This window comes from Onychostoma macrolepis, chromosome 22, assembly GCF_012432095.1.
Source record: "Onychostoma macrolepis isolate SWU-2019 chromosome 22, ASM1243209v1, whole genome shotgun sequence".
NCBI lineage: Eukaryota > Metazoa > Chordata > Actinopteri > Cypriniformes > Cyprinidae > Onychostoma > Onychostoma macrolepis.
Window position 1 is genome coordinate 16,872,659 of NC_081176.1, and position 16,537 is coordinate 16,889,195.

The 16,537-nt window shown below is 40.5% G+C and overlaps 1 protein-coding gene across 2 annotated transcripts; it reads right to left on the bottom strand.

The window, feature by feature from the left end:
- Positions 1-431: 431 nt before the first annotated feature.
- On the bottom strand, positions 432-9,378 carry LOC131529695 (uncharacterized). Of its 2 annotated transcripts, none has more exons than XM_058759515.1 (3): positions 9,273-9,378; positions 6,569-7,399; positions 432-2,797 (listed from the first exon to the last, which is right to left on the bottom strand). In XM_058759515.1, exons 2-3 carry the CDS (start codon positions 7,331-7,333, stop codon positions 2,567-2,569), a joined length of 996 nt encoding a protein of 331 aa, XP_058615498.1. In that variant the 5' UTR covers positions 7,334-7,399; positions 9,273-9,378; the 3' UTR covers positions 432-2,566. The 2 variants fall into 2 exon arrangements, with proteins under 2 accessions (XP_058615498.1, XP_058615499.1); XM_058759516.1 differs by lacking the exon at positions 9,273-9,378 and adding an exon at positions 7,691-8,806.
- Positions 9,379-16,537: the final 7,159 nt, after the last annotated feature.

A 16,537-nucleotide genomic window follows, 5' to 3' on the forward strand; every position in this document is an offset into this window, starting at 1 on the left:
GACAGTATTAGTGCACAAGATAACTTAGTTCAGTAATCAGGCGCTTTTTAACAGGCTTTAGCACGCACGCTTTGGGTGTACGGGCTCAGAAAAAGCGCACGTCAGACCAATGCGTGATAAAACATTTAACCGGCAAGGCTTTAAAGCAGATCCGAATAATGTACAGTATATTGAGACGGAGGAATAAGAACTGCAGCTGATAGAATGTGCGCTGTAGCACGATACTACGATATTTCTTCAAAAGCAGATCGTGGAGACATTTTTATCGTCCACGATCAAAAATCGTCATATCGCACACCCCTACATTTAAATCAAGTTTTCCATTTGTTTAGGTAATTGTAAGCAATGCCAGTTTTTTTTTCTCCGTGTCCAAATTAACAATGTAAGATTTTTTTTTTTTTTTTTTTTTTTTTACATTAGATAAGGCAAGGCAAGGCAAGGCAAGTTTATTTATATAGCACATTTCATACACAGTAGTAATTCAAAGTACTTTACATAAAATAAAGTGAAATAGTCATTAAAAATAATAATAACAACAAGGAATTAATAACAATAATAATCACAACAATAAAAACAATGTGATTTAAAAATTGATTTAAAAAGAATTTAAAACATTTAAGAATAGAAAATGATTATACATAGTGCAATCAGTTCGGACGTAGCACAGTGCTCATTCAACAAATGCACAGCTAAACAGATGAGTTTTGAGTCTGGTTTTAAATGTGGCTAATGTTTTAGCACATCTGATCTCTTCTGGAAGCTGGTTCCAACTGCGGGCAGCATAATAGCTAAAAGCGGACTCCCCTTGTTTTGTGTAAACCCTTGGTATTTCTAACTGACTCGGTCTTAATGATTTGAGTGGTCTGTTAGGTTTATATTCAGTGAGCATATATCCAATGGATTTAGGTCCTAGGCCATTGAGAGATTTATAAAAGAGTAAAAGTACTTTAAAATCAATCCTAAATGTAACTGGAAGCCAGTGTAAGGACCTGAGGACTGGTGTGATATGCTCAAATTTTCTGGTTCTAGTCAGAATCCTGGCAGCAGCGTTTTGGATGAGCTGCAGCTGTCTAATGGTCTTCTTTGGAAGGCCGGTGAGGAGACCATTACAATAATCCACCCTGCTGGTGATAAAGGCATGAACAAGTTTCTCCAAGTCTTGACTGGAAACAAAACATCTAATTCTTGCAATGTTCTTGAGATGATACTATGCTGATTTAGTTACTGCTTTGACATGACTACTAAAACTAAGGTCTGTCTCCAGAAACACCCCAATATTTTTTACTTGGTTTTTAGTTGATTGACCCCTAGAGTCAAGTTATGCATTCACCTTGAGAACTTCATCTGTGTTTCCAAATGCAATGACTTCAGTTTTCTCCTTGTTTAACTGAAGAAAGTTCTGGCACATCCAACAGTTTATTTCATCAATGCATTGGCAGAGGGAGTCAATGGGGCTGTAGTCATTTGGAGATAAGGCTAGGTAAATCTGCGTATCATCAGCATAGCTGTGATAGGCAATTTGGTTCTTTCTCATTATTTGACTTAGTGGGAGCATATACAGGCTAAACAGCTTTCCTGTAGGTCAAATAGTAGAGCATGGCGCTAGCAACATCAAGATCATGGGTTCGATTCCCAGGGAAAGCAAGAGCTGATAAAATGTAGAAACTGTAACTTGAATGCAATGTAAGTCGCTTTGGATAAAAGCGTCTGATAAATGTAAACTCAGAAGTGAGGCAAAAAAGGAAGTGAGGCATTCACCACTTCTAAGAGATCTGCTTCTAAACAGTTAAGCACACTTTTGAAAAAAGATGTGGGAAGTGTGTCAAGATAGCAGGTTGATGATGTACTATTTCTTATTGATGTACAAAACCAGACAAACCCCTCAAAATAAGAGTCCTTAGGGCTGCTTACATCTCATTGGTCCACTAATCAGATCCAAACCGGGCCAAAAACAGATAACACTAACCCTGCTACACTTGCATTGATAAACATCTTTAAATAGAGCAGCTACACCTCAACCTCTCCTAACAGTCCTGCAGACACTTATAAAATTAAAGTTAGGAGGGGCTGTTTCATTTAGGACTGTTGCACTGCAGCTGTCTTCTAGCCATGTTTAATTTAGAAACATCAAATCCAGGTTTAAGCACTGATATGTTTTATACTCATGAAGGACAGTTATAAACAACAAACAATAGGAAAAAAATCACAACCAGGAAATTAATCTTTAGAAGATAACATAAATGAAACATGCAAAATTCTATGAACTCTACTATTAATATATTTCTGCAGCTTGCAAAGCATCTTTCTCATTTTTATGGGTCATTTATAAAAATGCAAAAGAAAAAAGAAAATAAAAAACAGTACACAAATACTGCTGACTCTTGTGCTGCAAGATGTGTAAGAAAGAGAGGGAAATTTTGTCTGTTATTCACTGAAAATCTTTCTGCTGATTCCCTCAGTCAGGTCATGCTTCATTCAAAAAGATACATCTAAACATTGTAAGGGCGTAAGACACGCAAAAGCTGATGGCATTTATGTCACTGATACTGTCACTGACAAAGCAGGGTTATAAAGGTGTCGTTAAGAGTCTGACATGCTCGGGTGCATTGTCCGTGTTGTTTGTCTGAGATTTGTCATTCCGTTGCTGATTATCAGTATCTGGATCTTGCCGTCCGTGACTCTGGCTCTCTGGGTCTGTTTTTCTGCAGCACTTTGATTTTCCACTTTTGCACCAGTCAAAACCCACAATAACAATTGCTATGAGGCAGAAGATAATAGCCAGATAATAACCTGCAAGCTTGATACAAAAAAAAAAAAATTATATATATGTATGTATATATATATATATATATATATTAATAAATATCAATGTATTAACTTTTAACTGAAGTAAACCAATTCTGTGCAATTTAATATAAATATGTTGAGAATATCTGAACTTGTAGATTTAACCATTACATTCATAAAGCAAGGAATTTGTGTAGCAGCTCATCAAGGGAGGAAAGGGAGGCTCAGCCACAATTTTGAGGTGAAAATTGGGAGAAGGTTTTAATGTTAATAAAATTCCCAGTTATTAATTTCATATCATGTCTGTCACGGTTGCCCACTGTGGCGAAACGAAGAGCAAGGAGACGTTGAATGAACTCAAACTAAACTGTCTTTAATAAACAATCCAAAACAGGGTAACACAAGACAGGAAGACTCACATGAAGCACAACATTAACGTTCACTACCGGACACTAAACACAGGAAAACACAGGAATACTCGAACTAAACGAGACAATTAAACAAACACAGGTGGAGACTAATTAACTAATAATGAAACAATGAGGACAGGAACAGTAACATAACCAAATATGAGCATAAGGAAACAGGAGGGAGAACTAAGTCAAGGGGAGCACAAGAGACAGAAAACCACAACACAAGACAGGAACGCAAGTCTGCCATTAGGTGCATTCGACTTGAAGCGGGAGCTGCGCAGAATCAAAGTACCGCGAGAGGGATAAGACAGCAGATGGATCCCTAAGCTTTCAAATTGCTCTCGCGATACTTTGATGTCATACACTGATCATTCTGCGCAGCACCGCTTCAAGTCGAACACACCTAATGTCTCAGAATGTGTATTTCCTGTTTGTAATTTCACCGTCTTTGCCTTCATCGGTTAAAAAAAAAAGCCAATCACATTTATCTCATTATAAGCAATTTTGGTATATCAACAAATCATTTATCGAGATGTAAATTATGTAATATGTTAGTCTGCACTCCTACCGCTGATAAAATACCAACTACGCTAATTAAGGAAAGTAGAGATGGTGAATATTTAATTGGCAACAAATTTACCAGGCTAACATACAAACCACAGCTACAAATTAAAAATGAAGGAAGACTCCATGACTAGAGTTGGATATATAGGCTACTACAGCAATCAGCTTCACTAAAGGCCCAATGTGCTCTTTTAACAAGGACATTTAAAAGTGCAATATGTAAGATTTTTGCATTAAAATATCCAAAAACCACTAGAACAATGTTATATTTTTGTTGAATTGTGTCTAAAATGTTTCCATAAATGTTTATTTCCAAAATAAATTTGCAATTTTAACCAATGATACGGCCCGTGTCATTGCGTCATATGTCAATGGCATCATAGCCTGCCTAACCTCGGCTGTAACAAAGATTATGGGAGCGTCTCAATCAGCTCCCTAGCTTCCTAGGATGTGAATAATTGTATTGTGTACACAAATTCGGGCACTGTAGAAGGCACTAAGGACCCTGGCTCACTACACATTTGGGACACTAAAGACTATTTCCAGCAGTATTATAAAGTCACTACTGGCACTGTTTATGAACAATAACAGAACTGATGTCTTTCTGACATGATTTGTTTATGTTATTTAAAGAACATTACGATAAATACATTGCTTGTTACATATATGTGCAGCATTTTGAACTGTAAATAAACTTATTTTCATTGCCTGTCTAGTGATGTATGTTTATGCTGAAATATAAGTAAATAATGGTTTTCATTAATGGTGTTCAGAACATCTAACACATGTCATTATTAGGGGTGTAATGGTACGTGTACGTGTATTCGTACTGAACGGTTCATGGGGCAAATTCCAAATGGAAGTGATCGTCCCTATCCCATTGGAGAGGGAACTTTGGAGTGAGCAGGGCACGTGCGTGCCATTATTGTCACAGTCAGTTGTTGGAGTGCCCAGTTTAGCTACAAGAGGGCACTCTCTTTGAGTCATTGTTTGTGTGTTCTGGACTGCGTTTCCCATCACCCTTTGTACTCATTATTGGTTCATTACTGCCAGCTGTTTATCATTGACTCATTAGCCTCACCCTATATATACCTTGTTCATTTTGTCTTTAGTTGCGTCAGTATTGCATTCTGTTCTTGTGTTGCTAGCCTTGTTTCCTGGTTTTGCTCATGTGGATTATGTTTTTTGGACACTGAGAATAAAGCTGCAAATTAACCTTTTGTGTGAGCATTCCGTGACAGAATACTAACGCAGCTAGGCTAGGCGTATCGGCTTGTGGACTATGGGCATTCGCATTCTTCCTCCAGCCTGTCAGAAGGAGAGGAGGGCACAATTCAGTCCTTGTTGGCTCAGCGTCAGCATGGGATGGAATTTTGGACTTTGGCAGTGGAGAGATCCCAGAGATGCCCGAGTCCGCTATAACATCTCCTGAGTAGGGCCGTCCTTTGCCTGCTCTGCCGGCTCCGCCCTGGCCCCCTGCTCTGCCGGCTCCGCCCTAGCCTACAGCTCTGCCGGCCCCTTCCTGGCACTCTGCTCTGCCACCATCTATAATCCCTCTTCCATTACATGGACCTGGCCCACAATTCCTGCCACTGATCCACCTCTGTTCCACCTCCCTCCTGAACTTTCTTGACTTTTTATGGAGCGTCTGGAAGCCGCTCTTTAGAGGGAGAGTAATGTCTCAGTCAGTTGTTGGAGTGCCCAGTTTAGCCACAAGAGGGCACTCTCTTTGAGCCATTGTTGGTGTCTTACGTCACTCCCTTTGTCAAAAGCATTCCAAACGACTACATAATGGCACGCACGTGCCCTGTTCACTCCAAAGTCCCCACTCCAAGGGGACAGGGATGATCACTTCCATTTGGAATTTGCCCTGTGAAGCGTTCGGTACGAATACACGTACTGTTACACCCCTAGTCATTATGAGTAGTAAGTTGGCTCACACATGCTTCAGAACTTAGTGAGCATTGATGCTCCCTGGTTTTCATGGTGCATTGTGGGACTTTTTTAGGAAGCAAATATTTCAGTGCCCTGGAAGGCTTTTGCAATTGAGAAAACCCTTAAAATATACTTCCTAACCAATGCCCTGACTACTGAACTAGGGAGGTGATTTGATTAAGACGCACCTAAGACGGTCTCTGGCTGTCGGTAGTAACCATGGTAACACAATGGGCTGCCTGAAAAAATTTGGAATTTAGTTGTAGCATCAAAGCTGATGATTTCTGGTAAGATCTATCAAGCAACAGTTGTTTGTTTTTGTTTCCTTATGGTTTGCTGTGGGTTAGATAACCCCATAAAGCGAAAACTGCCATGGAGGTGACCACAACAACTCCCATGATTCCACTGCATAAAGTTAGGTATTTGTTATTGTTTTAGTTAAGCAATCTCCAGCCGTGAAACTTACAAACCCTGGATAGGATCCCCAGACTGCTACAATTTGTGCTTCCTCTATTTTAAAACACACCAGCCGTCACTTATCCAGAGGTAAACTCTGGACAAATGCTAGTTATAACACTCTTCTATATTCAAAAATTCATTCATTACTGCTGTCATGATCAGTAGAAAAGGTACACAAAATTATAATTTTAAATAAAAATTTAATTAAAGCTGCACTGGTAAAAGTTTGATGATTTTTTTTGTTTAAAACTTAGCTTACTGTCTAGAAATCTGGATGATTAACTGAAATGCAATGAAAACATTCTAAACATTACATATATTCCTTTGTTTTGTAGCTTTTTTAAAGAAGTTCAGAAAAAAATATGCAGAACACTAAAAATACATTTGTATAAAAATCCTATGATATTTACCTTTGAACGAGCAATGAATGTTTGCGTTTCCTCATAATATTCAGTCTCATTTTTTCCTTGGCTCAGTTTGTTGGGTTTGCACCAATTCAAACAATATGGATGCAGTTCTTTATCACAGGTATAAAGTCCATTCCAGTATGTTTGTCCACATGCGATATAATCACCATCCATTAAACATAAACATAACCACACAAGACTCGGAATCAAACAAACTAAAGAAGCTTTTCCACAACTCAAATTTGCCTCAAGCTCATTTATCTCAGACTGAGATGTTTCTTTCTTGTCTTGTCCTTGAGATGTTCCTCTGTTGTCTTGTCCTTGAGTTGTTCCTCTGTTGTCTTGTCCTTGAGTTGTTCCTCTGTTGTCTTGTCCTTGAGATGTTCCTCTGTTGTCTTGTCCTTGAGATGTTCCTCTGTCGTCTTGTCCTTGTGTTGATCCTCTGTCGTCTTTTCCTTGTGTTGTTCCTCTGTCGTCTTGTCCTTGAGTTCTTCCACTGTTGTTTTGATTTTTACAACTGCAATTGCAACTACATTCATAATGAAAAGGCCTTAATAATAATATCATTATAACCAAAGCAATGGTAATGGGAGCAATGAAGATGAGAGCTATTAAATGGTTATTCCATTTAACGTTGCACGGACATGAAAATTTTACATCAATCATCGCTTGCAAACCCACTAACAAAAGGCTCAACGGAACTGAAGTCACCATACTCCTTTTGGCCAATTGGCCCCAAAATAGACTTAAAAACTGGAAAGAAGGCATCTTCGGAGGTCTGTACACATCTTAGTCTGATGAAATTTCTCTGGTTTGGAATGTCTTTGTTCTGGTCTTCAAGATTAACAAAACAGAGAAAGAGTTCATTAATGTTGATCAGATCCCTGTAATGCATCTTCAATAATAGACAGGTTCAGTTCAGTTTTATGGCAATGCAATTTTATGATATTGCCACAGTTTAATTTTATCACAAATCTTTCATTTGAAGTGCAAATCAACTCCGAGGTCTGTAATGCTAGAGTCTAGAGTTGAGTCTCAAGTCACTAAGTCACTCAAGTCCACTGAACGGAATTTTATTTTTCAGTTCATCTGAATGGATGCGCAGTGTATCTGTATTTGACGTACCATAAACTCTAGTGTGAAGGCGCACGACTCGCCGTCGCTTTCTCTCACATACACGCACGCAAAGAAAGATACAGATCAAGAGAGTCTTTCATAATATGCGGAATTGACACGCTACATGTAAACCAGGGCCGTAACCACCATAGACGTTGAGGGGGACAAGTCGCCCCCAATAATTAGAAATTGCCAAATGTCCTGCCCAATATTTGAAATTCTTGCACTGATCTGCTGTCCTCCATTACGCAGCGTTCTTGTTAGGATGACAAAAAAAGCTTTAAAAGTAACATTTTCAGTCTGCTCTGCCTCAGCGGGCTAACAGAACTGGCCAATCAAATCAAAGTAGGCGGGGTTTAGCATTCACAAACGCTGAGAGTGCCGCGAAGATTGAAAACATTGAAAGAGAGCGTGGTAAGATTGAACCTGCAAATCATTTAATGTTAGTCAACTGTTTTACAATAGAAATATTAAATGACCGACAGTTATATTCGGTGAAGCAAACTACTCAACTTTTTTTCTCAAATATGCCCAGAGAGAGAGAGAGAGAGAGAGAGATTAAATATGCGTGTGTTAATTATCTGCATCTGTTTGTCTGTCCCTACAAACAATGAAACTGAATTTACTTCTGCTTATTGGAAACTATTTTATTACAATAAAAGCTGCGGGGTAGTGTTGACAAGATTCTGTGTGCGAGTAGCTTAATGTGTGTGTGTGCATCAATTAAAGCATAATATATATATATAGTTACTTATTTATTATGTAAATAATGAATTATGAATTAGTTACTTTTATAATGATGTAACTGTTACTAACTCGGTTACTATTTGTGAGAAGTAACTAGTAACTATAACTAATTACTTTTTTTAAAGAAACGTGCCCAACACTGCACATGACAAGAACCAACCAATGAGAGGCAAGACACATGACTAAAGCAACCAATCAGAGCATGACACATACACAAGGCAGAGATACAAGAGGGCAAGGGAAGCATAACGCTAACATCATGAAAAACAAATTACAAAATAGAAGACATGAAAACAGAACATGAAACAAAACCCCAAAACAGACCAAAATAGTTACTTTTTAAAAAAACTTTTTTCATATACGATTTTTTGTTTGTTTGTTTGTTTGTTTACTCATTTAAAATTCATAATTCATAATATGAATAACATGTAAGGGTTATTCACTTCTGTTTGATGGAATTTTACTATACAATAGAAATTTGTAAACATTAAAAAATAGGCTTATTTTTGAGTCTATTATCATATTTCTTTAATAGTATGAAGTCAACTGAACTGAACCCAACCCCACCATAGCAAACATAATAAGATAAATTAGATTTAATTTTTAACATCAACAATTTGAACAACATGGACAAAGCTTTTGTAAGACTAAAAAAAAAAAAAAAAAGTTTTTGTTTAAATGGCAAATATATTCTCAGAACATAAACAAGAACAGCCATTTTACAATATTAAAAAAGATGCACTACACTTACATTTATGGCAGTGTTGACTTTCCTAAATTTGATTAAAAACACTGCTAATTGATTGATTGATTTTGAAAAAAAAAATGATGCTGTTTTACTTACCCTGCTTGTTTTGTCTCTTATGATGTATAGTCTGGGAAATGATTTCTTTTTGTTTCTGCAGCAACAGGAAGAGGGTGACAGGAAGTGTTTTTTTCCTCTTCATCTTTTGTGCATCTCGTTTCACCAGTTGTTGCTCCAAAAAGTATTTTCTTATGGCAGACATGACAGAAATGCAGATAACTGAAAGGAGAGCTATGAATTCATGTTAATCTGTGTACAAACTATTCAAGTTGTTTTACGGATCATTTCTTTAACTTTTAATTTTAAAGAAATTTCAGCTACAAAGCAGCTCTAAGACAATGGTGTCATTATTTAGCTCAATTTAGTTCATTGTTGATTTAGTTTAGTTTAATAACTTTGCTGATGTTTGAAAATACAGTTACAAACAAATTCAATTAATCTATAAAGCAGCTCTACAGTAGACAATAGTATCGTTTTCCAGCTCAAGTCAGTTCAAAGTTGATCAGTACAACTCGATCAGTGTAACATACTGGTTGAATATGTGAAGCAATCTAGGAAAACCCACCACATGGGGAAATTTTACCTATTATAGGCTTTGAAACCATATAAAAGCTAGGTTCAAGCCATTTCCAAAACTTTTTTTTTTTTTTTTTCAAAAATGAACGTAACAAAAGTTATGGCTATCTGAAGTTGGCTGATCATCATGTTTTTCAGGAACAGAAGTTTGAGAAAAACTGGTTTAAAGGGGTCATACGACGTGCTAAAAAGAACATTATTTGGTGTAATGCAATGTGTTTATGCAGTTTAAGGTTCAAAAACACATTATTTTCCACATACTGTACGTTATTGTTGCTGCTCTATGCTCCGCCTTTCTGAAACACGTCGATTTTTACAAAGTTCATCATTCTAAGAAGCGAGGTGTGCTCTGATTGGCCAGCTATCCAGTGCATTGTGATTGGCTGAATACTTCACGCATGTGACGGAAATGTTACGCCCCCTACCATATTGTGATGCCTTGTCCCGGCGCGACAATAAAACCCATTACAAACGAGGCATTTGTTGCATCTAGTGGGGGACATAATTACTGATTATAATGACTTTAATGACTTTAATAATGACATAATACCATGTTTGCATTTGTGATTGGAGAAACAACAAACAAGCACTACTCTACACTGCTCAAAACTCGCGTTTGAATAGTAAGTAGCAAATTCTTTAAATAAGCAAACGTACTTACAGGCTGTGAGTCAGAAGCACCAGACTGTCCTTGCAAAGTTGGAATTGCCCCACTTTATAGAAACAGCCTTTGAGCACAGCTAGCATTGTAGGCAACTCTCCTCCCAGGTTCAGGAAACAGTCCTCCGTAAAATGTGCCGCACACATCTGAGTATTTGGGTTGCACTGTTCTGGAACAGTGTTGTAAATACAACTTAACCACTGATTTCTAGTTGTGTCCTCTTTTGGAAGCCCAAACAAAATACTTTCACTTTCACAACGAAACACAGCATCTCCACGACATGGCGCCGGTGGCAGCAACAATACTACAGCGAGAATAATAGTTATGCCCTCGTTCTTTGAATATACATTTGGGCGTTGTTATGCAAATCTTCCCACACAGTGACGAAGACATGTGGGGGTGTGTTTAAATGAGGTGTTTTAAGGGGGCATGGCAGAGTCTTAACTTTTATAAAGAATATCTCTTTGGTTTTGAGACTTTAGTCTTTGCAACTTTAGGGATCTTATCTATGCATGAACATCTTGTAAAATTCCAAAGAGAAAGGAAAACTTGAAATCGCATCATATGACCACTTTAAAGAGAGGCAATGAAAATAAAAGTACAACAGTCAAGTATCACAAGTAAGTCACTTTAATGTGGTTAAAGACTTATTTTAGTCACTGTACATGTAAAAGATACAAAATGACCCCAAGGAACACACAAAACTTGCAAACATTTAAACATGTATATCTGTTCATAAAACATCACAGATTACAGCGTGCAGGCTATCTCCAATTCTTCTCCTGTTCTACTACTCTCTGGATTTAAAATACATAACTAGACACAGTTCAGAGCTGTAACTTGTAGTTTTTGTGTTCTAAACTTGTAGTTTAATTTCACGCTGTCACCGTTTGAACTAAATGAAAGTAATGAATAGCGTTAATACGAAAATGGTGCTGGTTTTAATTTCCTGAAAACATCCCAGCTCGACATCCAACGGGTTTCAGATCGCAACACATACTTTTTTAGTAAAACCAATAGTTACCAGGGAGAACTCAAACCCTGCTGTAGGAGATTGCTTAAGTAGCCTACCGAGGAGCAAAACCAGCAAGATTTTAAAATGTATTCGAGGCTTAATAGGTAGTCAATGCAGTGTGGACAGAACCGGGTTAATAAGGCCATACTTCTTGGTTGGATAGTAAGTACTATAGCTGGTGCATTTTAGACCAGTAGAAGTTTTAAACCTGCAGAACATCCACCCAGTAATGCATTCCACTAATTTAGCCTTGAGGTCATGAATGCGAGAAGTAACTTTTCCACATGACACTGAGAACACAATGATGAGCCAACACATTATGACTAGTCACAGGTGAAGTGATTGTTGATCATCTCCTAACAAGTCCACTTATTAAGGTCTGGGTAGATTAGATGGTGAGCAAACAACCTGTTCTCATCATCAGTGTGTTGGATGCAGGGGAAATGGGCATGAATAAAGATCAGAGTGACTTTGGCAACAGACAAATTGTTATGACAAGCCAACTGGGTCAGAGTATCTCTGAGACACCAAGGCTTGTGGGTTGCCCCCAATCAGCAGTGGTGAGAATTTCCCAATGGTGGTCCAAAAACAGACCACAAACCAGTGACAGGGTGTTGGCTGCACAAGTCTCATTGATGCACAAGGGCAATGAAGATTAACCCATCTGGTCTGAGCCACATCCAAATTCTTTTCTTAACTGCCTGTTAAATATGCAGGTCAGGTCTTTTGTCCTACGTTGGAACTACGTTTATTTCAGCGTGTTAATGTAAGATGGCGAGCCTTCCCAGTGAGATGAACACCGATTGTTGGGAGTTGAGTTCCAACCATCACCCGAGGAAATGAGTAGGAAAGTTCCGATTACCTACTAGGTTTCATAAACCGAACTGAGCTGTGTTTTGAGAGACTTTTCAAGAGCATTTTCGTTTCTGCTCTGACGGATCAGTTTTTGTCATTTGGAACGATTGAATCAAATCATTTCTCCAAGATTCTATTGATATTATTATTATTTTTTTTTTTTTGATTCCTCGAACTGAATCTTTTGGATCAAATGTTTTGAGTCGAATCTTATTGAACTGAACATTTCAATGAACTTCCTGAACTGAATCTTTTTTAAATGAACATTTCAAACAAATTTTTTTAACTGAGTTATGAACTGCTTTCTTCTGAACTGTTTATTTGGCCTTGTGTTCAACACCAAGGAATTATGTTTAACTTGAATTGAGTGAACTGTCAAAATGATTAATTGTGAACATTGTAAATGTTTATGGTGATCTCAAAAGTGTTGTATTCTAGGAATTTTGCATAGCCTAAAGGGTGCACCCTACTGAACAAATAGATGACCAGAGAGTCAGATGAAATTGTTCAATTAATTTCATTGGAGTTGAAAATCATGCAATTGTGATCTTATATTGAACAATTGTTACTAAAGAAAGAAAATTGTTACAATTGTTTGATTTTCATTTGGTTTTATTTTCCTTTTAAAAAACCACAGCAACCAGTACAAAAGTTATTTTCAATACAAAGTTTTATTTTGACTCGATTGTTGTTTTAATTACATCTCCAACCTACTGGCCTAAGGTTAATATTAGCAGCAAGTGCATATTATTTGACACATGTGCTACAATCATAATTGATGGACAGCTATGCTCAGGAAAAGACATCAGCAGTCCGGTGCAGAGAAAAGTAAAAAAATATGTTTTTTTTTTATGTAAGTACTGTTTTATAGTGCTAAATTTCCTACTCCTTCTACCTTATTTTATTTATTCTCAGGTTAGGTAAAGTAAGTCAGTTATGTCCTATCTCATAAGCATCTGAATTCATATTTCCAAAACAGGTCACAGAAGACTTCTCCGTGGTCTGCTCTGGCTTAGCTATAAATCAATGCCAGGGGAGGCAGACTTGTGTTATATAAATATAAGTCGGTTTATTTATTACAGTTAGTAAGTAAGCAGTACAAATATTCTACAACTACTGTATATAAGTATTAAAGTATAAATATGAAAAAGTTCTTTGCTCAAGGCAATATCAGCAATGGTTCTGGTGCCGGAGAGGCTCTTCAGGTGGTCTCGAAGCAGCATTTGATTGCATCATCGCACTTCGGTCTTTTATAGACAGTAGGTGGATCCCAATGTCTTGTGACATCCTACTGGAAATCATCTAAGAAGTTGTTTATAAAAGGCCTCCCATTTTCTAATTTTTCTAATTCACTTTTTGGCGTGTTCGCACCGCGGGAACGAGGAATGGTTTTAGTTCCAGGAACTCCATTTGGAGGAACTAAATTAGCTCCTATTTCAGAGTGGGGTCTAAAACAGTTCTAGGAACTATCCGTGACGTAAGTGTACGCCGATTAGCTAAAAGTGTACGAAAACGCCCTCACCAGCCATGATTTAAAACACCGTGTAAACATACTGTGTAAACATTGTATCATACTGAGAGCATTTATAAACGGCATTTACCTGAAGACTTCGTCTACGGCATTTTGTGCTTCTATCAGCCTCAATGAAATGTAGCACTGCAAGTTGTCGTTGGAGATTCAACGTCCTCCTTTCCGTTCTTTCAATCGCTTGACGTATATGTCAAATTATTGTGAAACCCGCGAGACATAACAAAAACACAGCTCCAATCACAGCATCCTCCATCCTCCTGTTTTTAACATTGTTCTTCTTTGTTTATGTTGTTGAACGCTGCGAACAAATGACGTTGCTATCGACCGGCTTACGTCACTTCTCCAGGGGTCCAGGGGACCAGGGGACCAGGGGACTCAGGAGGCCATGGCGGGTCTGCCTCCGAGACCTCGGCCCTCGCCTCTGCCTCTCTGGCAGGAACCCTACCTACAGGAACTAAAACTATTTTCTTTGGGAAATTTAAGGTGGTACTGGGCAGGCGATCAGGGATAGCGGGCTCTGGGCGGCGCTCTGGAAGCGCGGAGCTGGACGGGACCAGCGGAGACACTGGGGGGCATTTGTGAGGGGCAGGCACTGGTGGGTACTTGCGAGGGGCAGGCACTGGCAGGCTTGCCATATTCTCTGGCGGCGGGCTTGCCATACTCTCTGGCGGCGGACTAGGGCGGGCCGCGGACGGCGGCGTGTGAGGGAAAGCCGCGGGCGGCGGGCTGGTTCCGACTCGGGACCGGACGCTTCCCAGACACCGGTAGACTCCTTCCCTCCAGCACAATCCTGTGGTGTCTGGGAGGTCCACGGGACGGTGGTAGGAGACCCTGAGCCGGAACAGGTGGACGATTGTCGTGTCGTTCCCCTGCGACACCCGTGGCCAACTTACAGAACTCCCCCGCAAACTCATAGAAAGGGAAATCACGCTGGATGAGGATGGAGAAGCTGGCGGCGAACTCCATCCTTTCTGTGTTGGTTCGGTCTTCTGTCACGTTGCTGTTGTCGTTGCCGCCAGGGACACGCGGAGACGTAGGAGCTTCGGAGCAAAGGACTTTATTTACAATAACCAAACTCATTCACTATGACAACATAGATGATAGACATTCAACTATTGACATACAAGACCGCACACTGAGGCGAGGGAACACAGGACTTAAGAATACTGGGGGAAACGGGATAATTAATAACACAGGGCTGGGGACGAATAAACTAATGAACACTAAATTAGGACATGGACAGGAACTCCAAATAAGGACACGAGAGGAGGGGAACCACAAGACGCAGAGACACAGTCTGACTCTACCCTCCCCCCTCCCAATAGGCGCGTCCCGCGCCGTACAACATCCAATGGGTAGGGGGGGGGGCACTCTGGAGGCCTCCAGGGCGGACCAGGGGACTCAGGAGGCCATGGCGGGTCTGGGAACTCAGGAGGCCATGGTGGGTCAGGGGACTCAGGAGGCCATGGCGGGTCTGCCCCCGAGACCTCGGCCCTCGCCTCGGCCTCTCTGGCAGGAACCCTACTACCCCCAAAAATTTTGGGCAGGCGATAAGGGATAGCGGGCTCTGGGCGGCGCTCGGGCAGCGCGGACTCTTGGCTCCGCTTGGGCAGCGCGGACTCTTGGCGGTGCTCGGGCAGCGCGGACTCTCGGCGGTGCTCGGGCAGCGCGGACTCTCGGCGGTGCTCGGGCAGCGCGGACTCTTGGCGGTGCTCGGGCAGCGCGGACTCTTGGCGGTGCTCGGGCAGGGCAGCGCGACTCTGGCGGTGCTCGGGCAGGGCAGCGCGGACTCTTGGCGGTGCTCGGGCAGGGCAGCGCGGACTCTTGGCGGTGCTCGGGCAGGGCAGCGCGGACTCTTGGCGGTGCTCGGGCAGGGCAGCGCGGACTCTTGGCGGTGCTCGGGCAGGGCAGCGCGGACTCTTGGCGGTGCTCGGGCAGGGCAGCGCGGACTCTTGGCGGTGCTCGGGCAGCGCGGACTCTTGGCGGTGCTCGGGCAGTGCGGGCTCTTGGCGGCACTCTAAAAGCGCGGAGCTGGGGAGGCGCCTTTGTGGCGCAGGCATGGGGGGGCGCTCTGGAAGCGTGGACTCTTGGATGCGCTCTGGAAGCGCGAAGATAGGGAGGCGCCTTCGTGGCGCAGGCACGGGGCGCCTGGAAGCGTGGACTCTTGGATGCGCTCTGGGCGCGAAGATAGAGGCGCCGTGGCGCAGGCACGGGGCGCTCTGGAAGCGCGGACTCTTGGATGCGCTCTGGCAGCACGGAGATAGGGAGGCGCTGTAAAGGTTTTATCCTTCACTTATAAATTTTAGCTTTAGGGAACCAAATCGTAGAAATTCTAATCAGTTTTGATCTGATTAATTGATATTAATCAAAATTGTATAATTTATACCTTATTAACGACTCGACCAGCGAGTATTAATACAGTATATTGTAGCAATTCTTCTTATTGTTGATAATAATACAGAATTGATTGGGAAATCTTTGAGCACAGGTAACACGATCTATGGCAAATAATTTAAGATTTGAAAATCAAGGCACCAGACTATTCATTAAAAATGAATAGAGAGTTTATTTACTATTCTAGGGTACAATACAAATAAACAAAACACATACATACACACATTATGGCAAAATCAAAGCAGTTTGAAGGAAGTTAACTATTCTCTTTT